At 40.5% G+C, this 22,244-nt stretch overlaps 1 protein-coding gene across 3 annotated transcripts in view; it reads left to right on the top strand.

Moving 5' to 3' along the window:
* Rwdd1 (RWD domain containing 1) overlaps positions 1–21,804 on the top strand; it is a 26,896-nt gene extending 5,092 nt beyond the window's left edge. For 2 of the 3 annotated variants that reach the window (XM_031347735.1, XM_031347734.1), the window contains 6 exons: positions 4,832–4,897; positions 7,128–7,258; positions 14,573–14,716; positions 15,355–15,487; positions 15,934–15,996; positions 21,503–21,804. In XM_031347735.1, coding sequence (XP_031203595.1) covers positions 4,832–4,897; positions 7,128–7,258; positions 14,573–14,716; positions 15,355–15,487; positions 15,934–15,996; positions 21,503–21,621 — 656 coding nt within the window. In that variant the 3' untranslated portion in view covers positions 21,622–21,804. The remainder of the gene's footprint in view (positions 1–4,831; positions 4,898–7,127; positions 7,259–14,572; positions 14,717–15,354; positions 15,488–15,933; positions 15,997–21,502) is intronic. The other variant, XM_031347736.1, reaches the window with a different exon arrangement.
* Positions 21,805–22,244: the final 440 nt, after the last annotated feature.

The following is a 22,244-nucleotide window of genomic DNA, read 5'->3' as shown; positions in this document are numbered from 1 at the left end:
CCCCCCCCCCCCCATCAGGTTATCTCTAGTGCTATCTGCCCTTGCTAAATCTGACTGGAGTGAGTCCTTCCTGTGATCCTGGTTGTGTCAGAACTCCTCAGAGTCAAGCTTTCTCTGGGATCCTGAGATTCTGGGATCCTGTGACCCTGGGCTTGTTAGAGCACCTCAGAGTGGAGCTTCCTCTGGGTGTTGTGGGACTGGAAGGCGAAAACAGATTTTCTTGAGAAATACTTGTGATTTTTTCATAGTGATGGAAGGCTGGCACCCGTGGTTTATCCTAATCCATAGCAGTGCATTAGAACAAGCAGTGGTGAGATTATCATCAGAACTGGGAATCTACCATGTGTGGTGGTACATGTTTATCTTCCAATACTTGGAAGCATGAATCAAGAGAATGGAAAATTCTAGGCCAATGTGGGTTATGTGATGAAACTTCATCTTAAAGAACAAAACAAAATTTAGGGGTTAGTAATTTTTGCAAGACAATTACCTCCTCACGCCCCTCTTTGGTTTTCTGAGACAGGGTTTCTCTGTGTAGCTCTGGCTATCTTGGAACTCACTGTGTAGACCAGGCTGGCATCAAATTTCTAGAAATCCTCCTGCCTCTGGTCCCCATGTCCTGTGATTAAAGGCGTACCTGGGTAACATCAGGCTTTAAAAGTAAAGTAAAGGTTTATTTCTATTGTATATGAAAGTCTCCTGGCAGCATCCATTCAGGAAAGTTCCTTCAGGATGGGGCTTCTGACTTTAGTTCTTGGTTGTCTGTAAGGCCATCTTGGTCCAGGAGCAGCAGCAGCACAGGATGAAGGACTGAAGGAGGAGGTAGGAGCTAGCAGTTTTTAAAGATCTCCTGGTGATTGTTAGAAGGTTTATCTGTTTTTATTTTGTTTGTCAGAACTTATCCCATGTATAGCGTTTTCTAGAATTTCTTTTTCTTAGCTGTACCCATTTTCCTTTATTTCCCCCTCTTCATAATGGCAGGATGTTGTGGTTTCCTTTGCAAGCCTGGATTTCTTCAAGTGTTTGATGGGAAGTAATGTAGATGTAAATACTTGACAGTTCAATAAGCGTAAGATATTCCTTACTAGAAATAATACTGTTTTAGTTGTTGGTCCGTCTGTTAATTGGGCTTTATTGTTCTGTTTTCATTAGATCGTAACTTTGATTTTTCTGCTGCATGTGGATATCAGCACACCTTGGAAATGCCAGGGCAATTCCTATTCCTGACGTTGAGGTCCTTTGTTGGTGGTGGTGGGGTTTTTTTGTTTTCTTTTTTCAGTTCTATGGCCCTACAGTCCTCTTATGGTTTCTCATTGACTAGTAGTTCTGCTTTGTTTGCTCCACCTTTTCTGTTGTCCAAGATTAGACCATTTAGTCTTCTTGTTGTAACCTCTCTGTGTCCTTTAGTCATATTTATTTACCAAGTATTTATTAGCTACACAGTAAAGGAGTCAGTCTATCCGGGAAGTAGGCAATATACATTCAAGGAGAGAGGATAGCCCAGTTGTTTTGGAAAACTGAGAGATGAGGAGTTAAGTGGAACTAGGGAACAGTGTTTCAGAGGGACATGGCACGTGTGAAAGCAGGACTCTCTGAGTGCAAGTGGTGACATTGCTAGATCATCAACTAAGAGGTGGGATCGAGGAACTGAGAGCATTAACAAGTGAGCAGGAACCAGATGACTGAGGGCCTCCTCCGGGGTTAATATGATCTAATTTGTCAGTAGGTCCTCCATGCACAAGCTACAGAGCTCATAGACACTGTTCTATGTATCAAACCCAGTGTTCTCAGAAGGACTGAGTTTTCTAGTGTTCAGACCATATAGCCCTCCCACTTTCTATAAGTGATCTTAGCTCATGGAGGACAAATAGAGAACTGCTTTTAGTTTTTGATGTTTGTTCCCCACCCCCCCACCCCCCCATCGTACCCCTTTGACACAGCTTCCAGTGTCCTGGGAAGCTGAGGACATCCTTAAATTCTTGACTGCCCTACTTCCATCTCCTAAATGCCACCAGACTGGTGCTTAAGTGCTGCTAGAAGCATGTAATGATGTACTAAAGCCTCTGCTGGATAATGGAGCAGAGATGGTGGTGTAGTGGGGTTACCCTCCACCCCAGTATTTGTCCTTTGATTGTATTTTGCTTGTTACTGTCTCCTGTGGCTGCTGTTTCAGGCTCTGGCAGTTTTTTCCTCTTGCTTCTTCTCTTTACAAAGCTGCTGCTGTCCTTTCTCTTTTTCCTTCCTAATGATCTCATTAATCTAATTCTAGTGACTTCCTTAACATGATAGCTCTAGCTATTACCAGAAGATCCAAATTGGATTCAGACCCTGCTTGGTTCTCCTGTGTCCTCATTTCTGATTGTCTCTCTCACCTCTGCAGGTCTCTCTCTGTTTAAAGTACATCATGCCTGATTTCTTCTGTCCTCTTGTTTGGCTTAGTGACACCATATTCACAGCAGCAAACTCAACCCGTCATTATCGTCTTAATTTGCTGTTATTCCCATGGCTCCCATCCTAGTTCAGAACCTCATTACCCTCACCTGATTGATTTAGAGGTTGCCTAGTTTCATCTGCCTCCCATTCTGTGCACTGTTGCTAGGTTTACTGTCTTGTGCAGACATGCAGTTACAGCCGCTGGGATGTTTCTGTCTAGGATCACGCTGTCAAACATACTTACTCTCACTCGTTCACTCACTCATAAATGTTCTGAATTCTCTAAATGTTCCTTAGCTTCCCGGCCATTGTGTGCTGCCACGAGGGAGTCCCAACACACATCACCCTTCTTCCTGCCTACTTGGTAATGTGCTGTTCATGGCTGTTAGCCTCATTCAGTACCATCCTTGAGATTTGTCAGCAGGGAATATTTTCCTTTTTCTTTTTAAGTGAAGTCCTGTGTGGTTCATGCAGCCCTGGCACTTAGAGCTGAAAAGCTGTAGGCAGTTTGTGTGAGAGCCCTATGGCTCAGTGTCTGCATCTGTGGCATCGAGGTCATGATGATGCATTTAACTATGTAGGAGATGCACATCATATATTTCAATATGACTGAAATGAAAACCTTATATCTTGGGATCTTTATTATTGGTATATAAAGTAAAGTAATTATGTTTAACCTCTTAAATTTAGCTGATGTAGGTAAGAGTATAAAAGTATGGTCTTGGTATTGGATTTAAAGGATTTTTACTTAACTGCATAGCCCAGAACAAGTACAATGTGGTGCTCAGTATGGCAGAGTTTGTTAGACTAATCAATAGTTTCCTGGAGTCCTTGTTGGTTGGCGTGTTGTTGGGTTAAAGCTTTGACTTCTGTGGTCATGGTATTTACATTTCATGATACGTTAATGCTAAGAAAGAGGAATGGAACTTACCTAATGTAATAAACACCTAAAATTGGTAAGAGCAATTTATCTGGGAGCATGTAGCAAGCTTTTAGTGCCTTTTCGGCATTGGGTATACTGTCTGAGACTGTGATGTGCAGTTTGAGTCCAGGGAGAGCGCTTCATTGGTTGGGCAAACTGCTTTTGAGTCATTGTAGGTGTTCATCATGGAGTTTTAAACAGTCACAGTGAAGGCCTCTGTTCTAAACACACCATTGTCTAAATGTCTGAGGTGTGTTCTACAAACACCATTGAGAACGCTTGTCTGAGGTGTGTTCTAAAACACCATTGAGAACGCTTGTCTGAGGTGTGTTCTGAAACACCATTGAGAACGCTTGTCTGAGGTGTGTTCTAAAACACCATTGAGAACGCATGTCTGAGGTGTGTTCTAAAACACCATTGAGAACACTTGTCTGAGGTGTGTTCTAAAACACCATTGAGAACGTATGTCTGAGGTGTGTTCTAAAACACCATTGAGAACGCATGTCTGAGGTGTGTTCTAAAACACCATTGAGAACGCTTGTCTGAGGTGTGTTCTAAAACACCATTGAGAACGCTTGTCTGAGGTGTGTTCTAAAACACCATTGAGAACGCTTGTCTGAGGTGTGTTCTAAAACACCATTAAGAATGCTTGTCTGGGGTGTCTTGGGCACTCTAAAGCCATGCAGTCCCCCTGGTGACTTGAGTCAGAGTTCACACAGCTGCTGCCAACCTTGGCAGGCCTGACATGAGGCTTAGGCCCTGCACTCACCTCTGCGGCTAGGGGCTTCCTGGTTTATTTCTCACTTGGTTTGTAATATTAATCTTCTTTGTCACTTTTTTCATCGTCGTCCATAGTTTAGTCCATTAAGCTAGTATTTGCTGAGTTTGCAGAACCCACGGGGCCCTGGCTCTCACAGTTTTCTATATTCCTGAGTGGGAGTAGATAATCAACAGATGTTATTAGAGATGCTCTAAAATGGTCTTGGAACTTTCTTACTTATGTAAATGTTACTTACAGGTCTTGCTTAGTGAGTGTTCAATAATTTGATGTTCAGAGTCATAGCCAATTACTTTATAATTGTGTGAAAGGTGGCTCAGTCTCTTGGAAAGATTAGATTTGGCCCCACTTAAACCTGTAGAAAATAACCCATCATAACATGAATATCAGTGGGTCATGGCTGGTGAAAAAAAAAAACCCAAAGTTTTTGTTTATCGTTCTGTTCAGGAATCTTTTGGAAGGGAAGTTCGTATACAGTTAGATTTTGAAATAAAATATAAATGACTTAATATTTAATTGATTAGAATTATTTACTAAAGGTACATGTTTGCAGATTAAGATTACTCTTGGTTGAAATAGTGGATTTATTGTTTCAGTGTTCTGTTAGGTATGAATTTCTAGTGCTGAGCGGCGGTAAACCCAGGGACGTGTCTGCCTTAGGAAGCCCCTCAGTAACTGCTGTGTGTATTTCCTTGCAGTGTTATCAGAAAACCCACCCAGCTTCACCATTACTGTGACATCGGAGGCTGGAGAAAATGATGAAAGTAAGATGGAATTGCTCATGGCTTTCCTGGACTCCTTCTGCCGTCATTGTGCAGGGCGCTGCAGGGGTGGAGGTCCTGTTACTATGCATGATTGTGGTGTTTGTAGCCTGTGTTTTCTGTGGGACAGAGGTAGTCCAGGTCCTGGAGCTGGGCACAGTCAGTGTGTGTGGTACTTAAAAATAAAGCAGATAGTTTAAGAGTGCAGCAGGTGAAGGGATGGTAGAGACTTTTGTTCAAAGAATTTGTCAAGTGATTATTACTTTTTGATTTCTGCTATTTTCTTTCAAAGTATAAATTATTTATTGACCATTTACTGTTATAAACAGGCTGAATGTATACCTATGTATGCTATCCCCCAAAGTAAAACAGCTTTAAAACTAGTAAGTTAAATAAATATAGTAATAGTATGAAGGTTATCTATTTTTGGTCTAAGTTAGTTAATACAGTAATTTAAAAAGTTACATATAAGCTGACAGTCTCAAGTATGGTTTTCTCAGATGGCAACACAAGTTCTGTCAGGTAGAATCCGTCAGTTTTAGAGGTATCACTTGAAAACTGTTAGCTTCTTAATAATGGAAAATGAGTTCCACGTTGAGATATTTTAAAATCTCAATGAAAGGATCTTAGACATAGTTACTTTTTCTTTACTTTTATAGATAAGTATCTACAAATTTTCCATTAAAGTTCTAAATAAATACTTCTCAAAGCCCCCTGAGCTCTTCAGCATCCGTTGGCTATGTGAAGCCAGTATGTGTGCAGAAGGCACTGCTCCTTGTGACAGAATTTAACTTTCTTATTAAAGTTCCCAGAGATTATTCTCATATTCTGGACAGTACCTTTGTTGGGAGCTAATAGCACTCTTGTAAAAGCAGCTGTGTACAGTTTATTTTTAATTTGAGAAATGTTTTTAACTGTTTGAAACAGTGCCTAGATCCTGCTGGTTTTGTCTCTGTTCTTCATTTTAATGAACTGATGATCAGTAGAAGAGTAGGTGAAGGGAGTTGATAGAAAACTTGTTTCACTGGTACTTCAGGCAAGTTAAAATGAAGATATTTTATCTCATCCAATAAATTTTCAGCGTTGATGAATAGAGAAGTATGCTCTTGTAAGTTTAGATTAGTACAGGAGAGCTGTTCAGTCATGGGGCAGGATTGTAAGAAAATACTCTTTGTGTGTTTCTACTTATGGAATAGTACTGTAAGGAAAATATCTCAACACAAGTAAATTTACTTGTACATGCCTGCTTGCTGCAGAGGCTAGAAGAGGGTTTAGATCTAGAATAATGGATGGCTGTAAACTTCCATGTGGGTGCTAGGAAATTAACCTAGGTCCTCTGGAAGAGCAGCTAGTGCTCTTAACTGCTGAACCATCTCTTCAGCCCCTGGTGTGTGTGCGACTGTATCTAGACATTTGTAGAGATCTTAGGTATTGGTCTTTGCTTTGCATGGTCTGCAGACTCTTTCCTGTACCTGCTGCCTCCTGTCTTGTCATTAGAATTCCATATGTGCTATATTTTACCCAGTTTTTATGTGGCAAGTGTTTTACCTATGAATTATATTTCCTGCCTTTCATTCTCACTCTGAATTGGTAAATAATTATAGACATGTTTTAGTGCTCTGTTTTATACATTTACATAGCATTTACATTTACATGTAAATGTAGTGAAGTGATAGCATTCTGGCTATAAATACTTTTCTATAATGAGTCCCTGGTATTGCTTATAGTAGGAGCTTATGCTTTTTCAGCAGGTGTGGTAATACAAGGTTATAGTCCCAGCATTTAGCCTCTCAAAACTGCCAGTGCAAAAACATGTCACTTAGCCACTCAGTTAGCAACATCCTCCTGGTGTTGTATATATTTGAATATTAATTCCAGGTTCTAGCTAAATCCTCTGCAATCAGGAACTTCTGCTAGTAAAGGCTGCATGTGAGACTATGGCAGTAATTTTGTTAAAACTATTTTGAAATAGGTATTTGTTTATTTAGCCAGGATTTTTTTTTAAAAAATGGTTTTTGTCTACCTTTCTCTGAAATACAGTATAGTGAAATGCCACTACGTGGCAAGTGTGTTTCATGGGCAAGAAGGAATTTCTGCCATTTTCTTGATTTGTTCAACTTATCTTGTTGAGGTTGTTGCTTATATTAGTAATTGTTTTGTTACTTTTCACTGATGCAACCCTGATTTTTATACTGTGAATATGTTCACCTTAAACTTTGATCTTGTGCCTCAGCCGTGCAGACTACTCTCAAGTTTACATACAGTGAAAAATATCCAGACGAGGCTCCGCTGTATGACATACTCTCCCAGGAAAATCTAGAAGATAATGATGTCTCAGACATTTTAAAATTACTGGCTTTGCAGGTAAGGAAATAATTTTCCTTTATTGTAGCATATTTTATTGGCCTTTATTAAATGTTGGCTAGAAAACATTTTTTTATTTTTATTTTTTTATTAGATATTTTCCTTATTTACATTTCAAATGTCATCCCTTTTCCTGGTTTCCCCACCAAAAACCCTCTATCCTCTCCCCCCTTCTGTTCACCAAATCATCCACTCCCTCTTCCCTGTCCTGGCGTTCCCCTACACTGGGGCATAGAGCCTTCACAGGACCAGGGGCCTCTTCCTCCCATTGATGACCAACAAGGCCATCCTCTGCTACATATGCAGCTGGAGCCATGAGTCCCTCCATGTATAACTCTTTGGTTGGTGGTTTGGTCCCTGGGAGCTCTGGGGGTACTAGTTAGTTCATATTTTTGTTCCTCCTATGGGGCTGGAAACCCCTTCAGCTCCTTGGGTCCTTTCTCTAGCTCCTTCATTGGGGACCCTGTGCTTCAGTCCAATGGTTGGCTACGCGCCTCTACTTCTGTATTTGTCAGGCACTGGTAGAGCCTCTCAGGAGACAGCTATATCAGGTTCCTGTCAGCAAGCACTTGTTGGCATCCACAATAGTGTCTGGGTTTAGTGGTTGTATGTGGGATGGATCCCCAGGAGGACCAGTCTCTGGATGGCCTTTCGTTCAGTCTTTGTTCCAAACTTTGTCTCTGTAACTCCTTCCAGGGGTAGTTTGTTCTCCCTTCTAAGCAGGACTGAAGTATCCTCCTTCTTGAGCTTCATGTGGTCTGTGAGTTGTATCTTGGGTATTCCGAACTTCTGGGCTAATATCTACTTATCAGTGAATGCATGCCGTGTGTGTTCTTTTGTGATTGGGTTACCTCACTCAGGATGATATTTTCTAGTTCCATCCATTTGCCTGCAAATTTCATGAAGTCATTGTTTTTAATAGCTGAGTAGTACTCCATTGTGTAGATGTACCACATTTTCAGTATCCAATCCTCTGTTGAGGGACATCTGGGTTCTTTCCAGCTTCTGGCTATTATAAATAAGGCTGCTATGAACATAGTGGAGCATGTGTCTTTATTGCATGTTGGAGCATCTTCTGGGTATATGCCCAGGAGTGGTATAGCTGGGTCCTCAGGTAGTACTATGTCCAATTTTCTGAAGAACCTCCAAACTGGTTTCCAGAGTGTTTGTACCAGCTTGCAGTCCCACCAGCAATGAAGGAGTATTCCTCTTTCTCCACAACCTTGCCAGCATCTGCTGTCACCTGAATTTTTTATCCTAGCCATTCTGATTAGTGTGAGGTGGAATCTCAGGGTTGTTTTGATTTGCATTTTCCTGATGACTAAGGATGTTGAACATTTCTTTAGGTGCTTCTCAGCCATTCAGTTGAGAATTCTTTGTTTAGCTCTGTACCCCATATTTTAATAGGGTTATTTGGTTCACTAGAGTTTAACTTCTTGAGTTCTTTGTATACATTGGATATTAGCCTTCCTTCAGATGTAGGATTAGTAAAGATCTTTTTTTCTCAATGTGTCCTATTGACAGTGTCCTTCGCCTTACAGAAGCTTTGCAATTTTATGAAGTCCCATTTGTCAATTCTTGATCTTAGAGCAGAAGGTATTGGTATTCTATTCAGGAAAATTTCCCCTATGCCCATGTGCTTGAGGCTCTTGCCCACTTTCTTTTCTATTAGTTTCAGTGTATCTGCTTTTATGTGGAGGTCCTTGATCCACTTAGACTTAAGAATAGTTTTCGCTATCCTAGGTTTTTTGTTATTCCAGATAAATTTGCATGTTGCTCTTTCTAACTCTATGAAGAATTGAGTTGGAATTTTGGTGAGGATTGCATTGAATCTATAGATTGCTTTTGGCAAGATGGCCATATTTACTATAGTAATCCTGCTAATCCATGAGCATGGGAGATCTTTCCATTTTCTGAGATCTTTGACTTCTTTCTTCAGAGACTTGAAGTTCTTTTCATACAGATCTTTCACACCAAGGTATTTTATATTATTTGTGACTATTGTGAAGGGTGTTGTTTCCCTAATTTCTTTCTCAGCCTGTTTTTATCTTTTGAGTAGAGGAAGGCCACTGATTTGTTTGAGTTAATTTTATATCCAGCTACTTTGCTGAAGTTGTTTATCAGGTTTGGGAGCACTCTGGTGGAATTTTGGGGGTCACTTAAGTATACGATCATATCATCTGCAAATAGCGTTGTTTTGACTTCTTTCCAATTTGTATCCGTTTGATCTCCTTTTGTTGTCTAATTGCTCTGGCTAGGACTTCAAGTACTATATTGAATAGGTAGGGAGAGAGTGGCCAGCCTTGTCTAGTCGCTGATTTTAGTGGGATTGCTTCAAGTTCCTCTCCATTTAGTTTGATGTTGGCTACTGGTTTGCTGTACATTGCTTTTACTATGTTTAGGTATGGGCCTTGAATTCCTGATCTTTCCAAGACTTTTATCATGAAGGGATGTTAGATTTCATAAAATGCTGTCTCAGCATCTAATGAGATTATCATATGGTTATTTCCTTTGAGTTTATTTATGTAGTGAATTATGTTGATGGATTTCCTTATATTGAACCATCCCTGCATCCCTGGAATGAAGCCTACTTGATCATGATGCATTTTAATGTTTTACTGTGTTCTTGGACTTGGTTTGCGAGAAAATAAAATTCAGTATTTTTTCATTGATATTCATAAGGGAAATTGGTCTGAAGTTTTTTTTCTTTGTTGGGTTTTTGTGTGATTTAGGTATCAGAGTAATTGTGGCTTCATAGAACAAATTGGGTAGAGTACCTTCTGTTTCTATTTTGTGGAATAGTTTGAAGAGTATTGATATTAGGTCTTTTTTGAAGGTCTGATAGAACTCTGTACTAAACCCATCTGGTCCTGGGCTTTTTTTTTTTTTTGGTTGGGAGACTTTTAATGACTGCTTCTATTTCTTTAGGGATTATGGGGCCGTTTATATGGTTTATCTGATTCTGATTTAACTTTGGTACCTGGTATCTGTCCAGAAAATTATCCATTTCATCCAGATTTTCGAGTTTTGTTTAGTATAAGCTTTTGTAGTAGGACCTGATTATTTCTTTGGATTTCCTCAGTGTCTGTTGTTATGTCTTCCTTTTCATTTCTGATTTTGTTAATTTGAATACTGTCTCTGTGCCCTCTGGTTAAGGCTAAGGGTTTAATTATTGTGTTAATTTTTCTCAATGAACCAGCTCCTGGTTTGGTTGATTCTTGTATAGTTCTTTTTGTTTTTACTTGGTAGATTTCAGCCCTGAGTTTGATTATTTCCTGCTGTCAATCCTCTTGGGTGTATTTGTTTGTTTTTGTTCTAGACCTTTCACATGTGCTGTCAAGCTGCTATTGTAAGCTCTCTCCAGTTTCTTTTTGGAGGCACTCAGAGCTATGAGTTTTTCTCTTAGCACTGCTTTCATTGTGTCCCATAAGTTTTGGTGTATTGTGGCTTCATTTTCATTAAACTCAAAAGTCTTTAATTTCTTTTTCTCTTTCTTCCTTGACCAAATTATCATTGAGTAGAGTGTTGTTCAGCTTCCACGTGTATGTGGGCTTTCTATTGTTTATGTTGTTATTGAGGAGCAGCCTTAGTCTGTGGTGATCTGATAGAAGATTTTCAGTCTTCTTTTATCTGTTGAGGCCTGTTTTGCGACTGATTATGTGGTCAGTCTTGGAGAAGGTACCATGAGGTGCTGAGAAGAAGGTATATCCTTTTGTTTTAGGATAAAAAGTTCTATAGATATCTGTTAAATCCATTTGATCCATAACTTCTGTTTCTGTTTCACTGTATCTCTGTTTAGTTTCTATTTCCATGATCTGTCCATTGCTGAGAGTGGGATGTTGAAGTCTCCCACTATTATTGTGTGAAGTGCAATGTATGTTTTGAGCTTTAGTAAAGTTTCTCTTATGATTGTGGATGCCCTTGCATTAGGAGCATAGATGTTCAGAATTGAGAGTTCATCTTAGTAGATTTTTCCTTTGATGAGTATGAAGTGTCCCTCCTTATCTTTTTTGATAACTTTAGGTTGAAAGTCAATTTTATTTGATATTACAATGGCCACTCCAACTTGTTTCTTGGGACTGTTTGCTTAGAGAATTGTTTCCCAGCATTTTACTCTGAGGTAGTGTCTGTCTTTGTCATTGAGGTAGGTTTCCTGTATGCAGCAAAATGTTGGGTCCTATTTACATATCCAGTCCTGTTAGTCTCTGCCTTTTTTGGGAGGAATTGTGTCCATTGATATTAAGAGATATTAAGGAAAAATAATTGTTGCTTCCTGTTATTTTTGTTGTGAGAGGTGGAATTATGTTTTCGTAGCTATCTTCTTTTTGGTTTGTTAAAATATGAGTATTTTCTTGCTTTTTCTAGGGTGTAGTTCCCCTCCCTTTTTTTGGAATTTTCCATTCATTTTGATTTTATTTCCATCTTATTTATATTTATTTTATTTTTCATTATTTATCCTTTGAAGGGCTAGATTTGTAGAGAGATACTAAATTTGGTTTAGTCATCGAATATCTTGGCTTCTCCATCTATGGTAGTTGAGAGTTTTGCTGGGTATAGTAGCCTGGGCTGGCATTTGTGTTCTCTTAGGATCTGTATGACATCTGCCCAGGATCTTCTGGCTTTCATAGTCCCTGGAGAGACGTCTGGTGTGATTCTGACAGGTCTGCCTTTATATGTTACTTGACCTTTTCCCCCTTACTTCTTTTAATATTCTTTCTGTTTTATGCATTTGTTGTTTTGATTATTATGTGATGGGAGGAATTTCTTTTCTGGTCCAGTCTATTTGGTTTTCTGTAGGCTTCTTGTATGTTCATGGGCATCTCTTTCTTTAGGTTAGGGAAGTTTTCTTCTATAATTTTGTTGAAGATATTTACTGGCCCTGTAAGTTATGAATCTTCACTCTCTTTTATACCTATTATCCTTAGGTTTGGTCTTCTCATTGCGTCCTGGATTTCCTGGATGTTTTGGGTTAGGATCTTTTTGCATTTTCTATTTTCTTTCACTGTTGTGCCAATGTTTTCTATGGTGTCTTCTGCCCCTGAGATTCTTGTATTCTGTTGGTGATGCTTGCATCTATGGCTCCTTATCTCTAGGTCTTCTACTTCCAGAGTTGTCTCCCTTTGTGATTTCTTTATTGTTTCTACCTTGGTTTTTAGATCCTGGATGGTTTTGTTCAATTCCTTCACCTGTTTGGTTGTGTTTTCCTGTAGTTCTTTAAGGAATTTTTGTGTTTCCTCCTTAAGGGCTTCTACCTGTCTACCTGCGTTCTCCTGTATTTCTTTAAGGGAGTTATTTATGTCCTTTTTAAAATCCTCTATCAGCATCATGAGATGTGATTTTAAATCCACATCTTGCTTTTCTGATGTGTTGGATATCCAGGACTTGCTGTGGTGGGAGAACTGGGTTCTGATGATGCCAAGTAGCCCTGGTTTCTGTTGGTAAGATTCTTACGTTTGCCTTTCGCCATCTCGTTATTTCTGGTGTTAGATGGTCGTGCTGTCTCTGGGTGGAGCTTGTCCTCCTGTGGGTGTGTAAGCCTGTGTCAGCACTCCTGGGAGAGCAGCTTTCTCCTGGCAGAGCTTGTGTACAGAGGCTCTGGAACAGCCCAAGCTCTCGGAGCAGATGGTGACTGGAAGGATCCTGTCCCAGCTGCTCCACTGTTTCTGTGTTCTGTGTGCTCCTGGCCAGCCCTGCTCCAGACAGTTACTAGAGAGAAAGTGGAGATCTCACCTCTTGGTCGGCAAGTATGAGCACTCCTGGGAGACCATCTCTCTCCTGGAGGGGACCCGTGCACAGCTCCCGGGTGAATATGGCAGACCGGCAGAAAATTTTTTTATATATATGTAAATAGTACTTAGAACTCATGATACATAACTACAAAGCATCGTTTTAAAAAAGACAAGATTTTTCTTCTTTTGAGAATTTCATACATGTGTGTAATGTTCCTCCCAAGATTCCCCCTCAGCATAACCTCCCCTTGGTCTTTCTTTTTTATTGTCTTAAAGATTTATTTTGCTGGGCATGGTGCCACATGCCTTTAATACCAGATCTTTTCTAATGTGTTGGGGTATCCAGGACTTGCTGTGGTGGGAGAACTGTGTTCAGATCTCAGGAGGCAGAGATCCTCTGGAGGCAGAAGATCTTTGAGTTTGAGGCCATTCTGGTCTACAGAGCAAGTTCCAGGACAGCCAAGAGTACACAGAGAAACTCTGTCTTAAAAACCAAACAAAAAGGATTTATATTCTTTTTAATTATGCATATATATGTGTATGTCTCTAGGTGAGTATGCGTATATGAGTGCAGATTTTCTCAGAGGTATCAGATCCTCCTGGAGCTGTGGTTACCGTCAGTTGTGGCTGGGAGCTGGGAACTGTACTTTAGACTTCTGAAGGAGCAGTTTGTCTCTTCACCCTGCTGAGCTCTCTCTCTAGCCCTTGCTCTAAATAGCTCACTAAGACCAATTAGTGCTACCAATATGCAGTTGGCTACAGGCCATTTACTGGAGCACAGGCAATCCATTGTTGACCATACCCGAAAGAAACATGACTTACTCCCATAGAAGCTATCAACTGCTCAGAGCTCCTCAGCTAAGGGTGGGGCTCCATACCTTCTCCCATCAATGCTGGAATTTTGGAAGGTTTGGTCTAGCACAGGTTTTGTGTAGGCCTCTATAGCTGTCATGAGACCACAAATATAATGGCTATATCATGTCTAGACAGAGAATACCTCCCTATCATCTGGATCTTATAGTCTTCCGTGATGCTCTCTGAACTTGGGGACAGAATGGGTGATAGACATGTCCCATTTAGGGATGAGGAGTCGTTTGTTCTCACACTTTGGGCTGTTATGATTCTCTCCACGGTTGGATGTACTTTGGGGTATTGATGTCATCCACTCCGTTGTGCTGGGATTCATCTCTGAGGTTACGTGTAAGTCCTTGGAAGTTCTCTTAGATATTAAGAAGTGACCCTTCTTTATCTTTCTTACTAGTTTTCCATTTGAAGTCTATATTGTCTGATTTTAGAACAGCAATACTTACTTGTTTCCTAGGTCTGTGTCCTAGTCATTAAAGACAAGGCCACATGTAGCCCAGGCTGGCCTTGAACTCTCTGTAGCCGAGAGTTTCTGCGGGGATTTACTGCTGCTGTTTCTGGCTCTGTACTCACATTTGAATGTGCACTTATACAACTGTATGGGATGACTAACTGAGGAGTCATGGTATAAACATGGGACTTAGTTGTTATAATAACTGGTTTTTAAGGCAGTTTATACTGTCTTGAGAAGTGTGTTTCTAGCCACCTCTGCTTTCCACAGGCAGAGGAGAATCTCGGCATGGTAATGATCTTCACCCTCGTGACAGCTGTTCAAGAAAAGTTAAATGAAATAGTTGATCAGATAAAAACGAGAAGAGAGGAAGAAAAGAAACAGAAAGAGAAGGAAGCAGAAGAGGCAGAGAAGGTGTGTACTTGAAAACCTTGGTTCTTCAGATTTTTCACATCTCTCTATAGGCCTAGTTGATATTTAGCTTTGATTTTTTTTTTTCTGATAATGTTAGCAACTTGCTTTTGGAAATCATGATAGTGAGATTAAAAGGTAAATTTTCCTAGGAGTAAAATTTTAGTTGAAGACATATTGTGAGTAACAGATGACAGATTGATAAAGCACATTTGAATGAAACCAATAAATGTAAATGCTACCCAACAGGGTGTCTAACTGAGAACTATCAAGTCCTGTCATAGTGATATAAACAGGACTAACTCCAAACTCTGAAGTTAAAAAGTGATGGCAGTATTGTAAATTGATGTGTATTGAAAACATACTAAAACCAAGAACGTTCTTAATAAATAGCTTTGGTGAGGACCATAAGTACATTGCACATTTATTTTTATCTTTTTGTTTTGCAAGAAGAATATTTTTAAAATTTGACTTTTCCAGGGTAAGATGCTAACATTAAATGGAGAGCTAGCCCAGGCAGACATTAGTAGTGTCTGTCTGTGCTTCACTGAGTAGCTGTGGTATCTAGAAGACACTCATTTGGCTTTATTTGTTACATTACTGCCTCATTGAAATGACACCTATGTTTTTCATTTTCTAAGAAACTGTTCCATGGCACCCCTGTTACGATTGAGAATTTCTTGAGTTGGAAGGCCAAGTTTGATGCAGAACTCCTGGAAATTAAAAAGAAACGAATGAAAGAAGAGGAACAAGCAGGGAAAAATAAACTAAGTGGTGTGTATGGTTCCCCTGGCCTGGTCAGTCCTTCCACCCCACAGCCCACGCCATCTCCCGATAGCAGAGGTGACTGGGATAGATTTCCATAGCACTCATGCATACACTCTTCACACAAAGTTCATAGCTACTGTGTATGCTATAGCTTTGTTTTGTATTTGGTGAGTCTGAACTTATAGTCTAGATCCTTTGACAAGAGTATTCAGCACTAAAGCCTTCAGAGTGAATGAAGCAAACTCATAATTTTTCAGACCTAAGGAACCTAGGCTTTTCTTGTTTTCTTAGTGTGAATACATATCTTGCATTCTTTGCTGTTGCACAATTTTTAAATTTATTGAAATTCTAGAAACACAGGTGTTCAGATTTGTTTTCTTGGGTCTTTTAAGTGATTGTACGGGATGAAGCAATGCTATGCCATTTGAATTAAATATATTTATTTCTTTTAGGGAAACAGTTATTTGAAACAGATCATAATCTTGACACATCCGACATCCAGTTCCTGGAGGATGGTAAGATACTGTTGTACTTCCTCGTGGATGTACTATCTGTGAAAAGCAGATTATTCTTTTTTTATTTTTATTTTTTTATTTTAGTACACTGCTATTTATTGATTGATTGATTGATTGATTTTACATTTTAAATGCTATCCTCTTACCTGGTTTCCCCTCTGCAAACTCCCTATCCCATCCCCCTTTTCTCTGCTTCTATGAGGGTACTCTCCCACCCACCCACCTACCCACTTCCACCTTACCACCCTAGCATTCCTCTACACTGGGGCTTCAAGTCTTCATAGGACCAAGGGCCTCCCCTCCCATTGATGCCAGATAAGGTCCCTTCAGCTCCTTCAGTCCTTCTCCTAACTCCTCCATTGGGGTCCCTGTGCTCAGTCCAATGGTTGGCTGCGAGCATCCGTATCTATATTGGTCAGACTGGCAGAGCCTCTCAGGAGACGGCTGTATCAGGCTCCTCAGCAAGCACTTCTTGGCATCCTCAGTAGTGTCTAGGTTTGGTGACTTTTGTTCTCCGGTGGGATGGATCCCTGGGTGGGGTAGCCTCTGGATGGCCTTTCCTTTAGTCTCTGCTCTACTCTTTTTTTTTTTTTTAAATAATAATTTATTTATTATTATTAAATGTAAGTACACTGTAGCTGTCTTCAGACAGACCAGAAGAGGGTATCAGATGGTTGTGAGCCACCATGTGATTGCTGGGATTTGAACTCAGGACCGTCAGAAGAGTAGTTGGTACTCTTTACCACTGAGCCATCTCTCCAGCCCCCTCTGCTCTACTCTTTGTCCCTATATTTCCTTTAGACAGGAGTGATTCTGGGTTAAAATTTTGGAGATGGGTGGGTGGCCTTGTCCCTCAGCCAGAGGGCCATTTGTGCCTAATCTCTGGATGTGGTCCTGACAGGTTCTCCCTCCCCTTCGTGGGGTGTCAGCTAATGTCATCACTGTGGGTCCTGCCAGGCTCTTGCTTTGCTGGCATCTGGGACTTTCTGTTTGCTACCACCAGTTCCCCATCTCCCATTGCTACACACCTCTGTTCAACTTCCTGAACCTTTGTACATCTCCTCCCATACCTGATTCTGCCCCTCTTTTTCCCCTCCTTCTTTTTTCTTCCTCCCACCCTCTACTTCTCTTGAGTATTTTGTTCCCCCTTCTATGAAGCACTGAAACATTTACACTTTGGACTTCCTTCTTCTTGATCTTCATATGACCTGTGAATTGTATTTTGGGTATTCTGAGCTTTTGGGCGAAAATCCACTTATCAATGAGTGCATACCATGTGTGTTCTTTTGTGATTGGGTTACCTCACTCAGCATGATATTTCCAGGTTCCATCTATTTGCCTGCAAATTTCATGAAGTCACTGTTTTTAATAGCTGAGTAGTACTCCATTGTGTAGATGTACCACATTTTCTGTATCCATTTCTCTGTTGAGGGACATCTGGGTTGTTTCCAGCTTCTGGCTATTATAAATAAGGCTGCTATGAACATAGTGGAGCACATGTTCTTATTACATGTTGGGGCATCTTCTGGGTATATGCCCAGGATTGGTATAGCTGAGTTCTCAGGTAGTATTATGTCCAATTTTCTGAAGAACTGCCAGACTGATTTCCAGAGTGGCTGTGCCAGTTTGCAGTCCCACCAGCAGTGGAGAGATGTTCCTCTTTCTCCACAACCTCTCCAGCATCTGAGTTTTTGATCTTAGCCAATCTGACTGGTGTGAGGTGGAATCTAAGAGTTGTTTTGATTTGCATTTTCCTGATGACTAAGGATGTTGAACATTTCTTTAGGTGCTTCTCGGCCATTCGAGTTTCCTCAGTTGAGAATTCTGTTTAGCTTTCTGTGCCCTACTTTTTTTTTTTTTTAAGGGTTATTTGGTTCTCTGGAGTCTAACTTCTTGAGTTCTTTGTTTATATTGGACATTAGCCCTCTGTTGGATGTAGGTAGGATTGGTAAAGATAGATCTTTTCCCAATTTGCTGGTTACTGTTTTGTCCTATTGACAGTGTCTTTTGCCTTACAGAAGCTTTGCAATTTTATGAAGTCCCATTTATCAGTTCTTGATCTTAGAGTAGAAGCTATTGGTGTTCTGTTCAGGAAATTTTTCCCTGTGCCCATGTGCTCGAGGCTCTTCCCCACTTTCTATTCTATTAGTTTCAGTGTATCTGGTTTGATGTGGAGGTCCTTGATCCACTTGGACTTGAGCTTTGTACAAGGAGATAAGAATGGATCAATTTGCATTTTTCTACATGCTAACTGCCAGTTGAGCCAGCACCATTTGTTGAAAATGCTGTCTTTTTTCCACTGGATGGTTTTAGCTTCTTTGTCCAAAGATCAAGTGACCATAGGAGTGTGGGTTCAATTCTGGGTCTTCAATTCTGTTCAATTGATCTACCTGCTTGTCACTGTACCAATACCATGCAGTTTTGTTTTGTTTTGTTTTTGTTTTTAATCACAGTTGCTCTATAGTACAGCTTGAGGTCAGGGATGGTGATTCTGCCAGAAGTTCTTTTATTGTTGAGAATAGTTTTCGCTGTCCTGGGTATTTTGTTATTCCAAATGAATTTGAGAATTTCTCTTTCTCACTCTGAAGAATTGAGTTGGAATTTTGGTGGGGAATGCATTGAATCTGTAGATTGCTTTTGGCAAGATGGCCATTTTTATTATATTAATCCTACCAATCTATGAGCATGGGAGATCTTTCCATCTTCTGAGATTTTCGATTTCTTTCTTCAGAGACTTGAAGTTCTTGTCAAACAGATATTTCACTTGTTTGATTAGAGTCACACCAAGATATTTTATATTGTTTGTGACTACAGAATACTATTTTTATTTTGTGTGAAAATTTCCTACCAACTTATTAAAAACAAAATTTTGAAGGTTTAACAGTTGTTCAACTTACATACTCAATCTAAATGTTAAATTGTATAGCAATCTATGCTTTAAAGTTTTCAGATGACCTGAGTACCTCAAGGGTGGCAGGTATATAAGTGTATAGTATACAAGACTCTCTCAGCTGGAAACTGGGACGGCATGGCTCAGGTGACCATTTTCCTCAAAAGTCTGTATCACAGATGTGGGAGAGCTGAAACTACCCTTCACTCTTGAGTTTATAGAACCTTCAGATGTGCAACTTCTAGCATCCCCTGCAGAGTACCTGGACCTCCTCCTACTGTGTAGTTGCTGGAGTTTCTTGTCCTTAGGTTTCACCCTCTTTGCTTCTGCCCCTACCTCTTGTTCTGTCTGCATTCGCCATGCCACCCACAGATGCTTATGTGCTGGCCTTCCTTCCCACTTTTCACACAGCAAAGAGCAGCATGGCCGCTTCCTACCTCCTGTAGCTGATGGCCTGCTTGTGTTTACACTGGCCCCGTGCTCATCACACCTGGTCAAAGTACACTTTCTTCAGGTTATGCGCCTCATTACTGTCTTATGTCTACCCTGTCCTGTCCTTTGGAGTTCTCTAGGCCCTGGATTATGTGCAGCTAAATCATTCTTCTCATCCTTGCAGGGGCTTTTACTGGCACTGGCCCCCTTTTGTTCTGGTGATAGGAGTGGAACCTAGGGCCTTGTGTATGCACATAAAATGCTCTGTCATTGATCTACACTGCCAGCCCTCAATATGTTTTTTTTTCCCTCAAATATATTATTACCTTTTCTAGCAGATAGGTCAAAATTCTTAGTTTTATGATCTTGGAGACTGAACAAAATTGCCTACGTTTGAGGCTGTTCTCTTGTACTCTGTGAGTTATAGGCCAGTCTGGGTGAGACTACCTCAGACAAACTAAAACCAAACACATCAGAACCTCACTAGGATATTCTCTTCTGCTTTGCTGAGAAATTTCAGCTCCCTCATTCATCCCATTCTCTTGTGCTTTAGAAACTTCATTAGCTTTACTTGTTCCTCCCTCCCACTTTCCTCCCTTGTTTCTGTAGAGTCTCTCTGGCCTGGAAACTTGCTATGACCAGACTAGCCTTGAACTCAGGATCCTCCTGCCTCTGCCTCTGCCGCTGAGTGCTGGGATTAGAAGCGTGCTTCAGCATGCTTGGCTTCACTTATTCCTGACTCCTTTCTTCTCATAGGTCAAGGTATCTCTTCATCTCTAGTAGATTTCCCAGAGACCCGCTGGGTCTCTCAGCAGTTCCTACCTTGGAAATGTCTCCCAGCAATTTCCTTCTCTCATTTGAAGGTTGTATTGTTTTTGTGTGAACTTATTGAAGCCACTTAAATCATTCTCAATGATTTTCTCCTTTTTTCTTTGAAGATTGTATTTATTTATTTATTTATTTATTTATTTATTTATTTATTTAATATACACACGTGTTGGACTGCATGTTACTGTGTTCACTGCATGTATGCTTAATGGCTGTGAAGGCCAGAAGAGGGCATTGCATCCCTGAAACTGGAGTTACAGATCTGTAAGCCACCATGTGGGTGCTGGGAATTGAATCTGGGCCCTTGAGAAGTGGAGCCAGTCCTCCTACCATCTCTCTAGCCCATGAATCTCTGTTTCTTGGAGCCTTGAATATTCTATAGTTAGTTCTCTGCTTCTGAGAATGTGAAACTCATATTTAACCATAAAACTTTAGAATTCTTTGATAAGGGAAAAACTACATAGTTCCATTTCAGTCTGGCCTTACCTGTGTTTCTTCCAGATATTTTCCTCAAGACTCTTGTCTTCTAATTGGAAATATCAAGATCTTATCATTTTGTACGTTTTATATACTTTTAGAATTGCTTGTCCTGACCGTTATGTTCTTTTGGACTCAGATGTTCCCTGAAGATGCTTGACTCAGTTACTCTGTGGCCTGGACTCAGTCAGTGCATTGTCATTGTACTTCTGACTGTGAGCCTAGCCTTTAACAGATGAGCCATCTCTCCAGCCCTATACTGTTATTTATATAGACTATAGTTATATAGGCTCTCTATATTCTTATTGGATTGAGTGCCAGTAGACTAAACTCTTAAGAGGGAAGGAAGATAACATTTGAACAGATGGAGGAGTGCTGTGGTGTCCTGCTATATCTACTTCAGGCTGTCTGCAAGGTGGGCTTGCTGAGGGAGAGCCTGGTCAGTGCTTCTTTATAGGGCTTAGACATTTGGAGCCTTTGTCATCTGTTGTATGTAAAGGGAACTAGGCAAGTCCCATCTGACAGTCAATTAAGTAAGGAATTACAGACCAACTTTGATGATATGCCACTTGGTAAGCTGAGCTGTGGGGCAGGTCTCAGTGATGGTCCACCAGTGAGTCCTCACTTTCAATTATAGCTTGCTACATTGACATTAAGTATTCTATGAGTCTGCTTTAAAATAGCAAGATGCTAGGCTATGAAGATTGCGTTGCTCTTCTATTGTCGGAGTCTCTGCTGATCAGCTTCAAGTCATCATACCTCCCACTCCCGGAACACGTGCGCACACATATGCGCACGTGCACGCGCGCGCGCACACACACACACGTACAGGTTGTGTTTTTTCTGGATTATAAGGTGAGGCTGTTTTACTCTTCACAGCTGGGAATAACGTGGAGGTGGATGAGTCATTGTTCCAAGAAATGGATGATTTGGAGCTAGAAGATGGTGAGGATGATCCTGACTACAATCCTGTTGCCCCAGGGAGTGACTCAGACTGATGGACTGTCCCTGTCTCCAGAGCGGCGTGAATGCCACAGCATCTGTGGCTATGTTGAGAGGGTTCGGTTCTTCCTTTCGTTTTTTTTTTTTTCTAAGAAAAAACATATTTTTCAGGAGAATAGACTTCTGATAGCTTTCATCATTGACCTTAATAAACTGCCCATAAAATTTCAAAACTAAAATGTGTACTTCCTCTTATTGATGAACAGTTTAGCTGTTTTATGATTGAGTGTTGGAGCGAGCCCCACCTGTGACACTGATGCAGGCTGCTTCTGTTAATGCATGGCTTTACACATAAGGAATTGGCGTGACTCGGGATTTCTGTGCTGCAGTCAGTGGTTGCTTTGAATCCTAAGTGTCTTATGAGAAGATGAGTGGATAGAACAGTAACCAACATGGACTCCTAATGCCTGGCACAATAATTTTGAGTTTTAACAAAATTAGAAGCTCAAATATTATATAGGGAGGAATAAAATAGACTTTATTACAGTGGTAGCAGTATTTGAATCAGAATTTAAGGGTTTTGAGGTATGCATTCCTGGGCCGTTTGTGGGTTAGAGCCGGAAACAGTGGCTCCAACCTGATTTTAAAACAGCTAAGTCTGATTACAGCAGTTGTAGAG

The sequence above is a fragment of the Mastomys coucha genome, unplaced genomic scaffold (assembly GCF_008632895.1).
Source record: "Mastomys coucha isolate ucsf_1 unplaced genomic scaffold, UCSF_Mcou_1 pScaffold3, whole genome shotgun sequence".
In the NCBI taxonomy this organism is placed as follows: Eukaryota; Metazoa; Chordata; class Mammalia; order Rodentia; family Muridae; genus Mastomys; species Mastomys coucha.
Note: the sequence above shows the minus strand (reverse complement) of the source record. Positions and strands in the feature narration are given on the sequence as shown.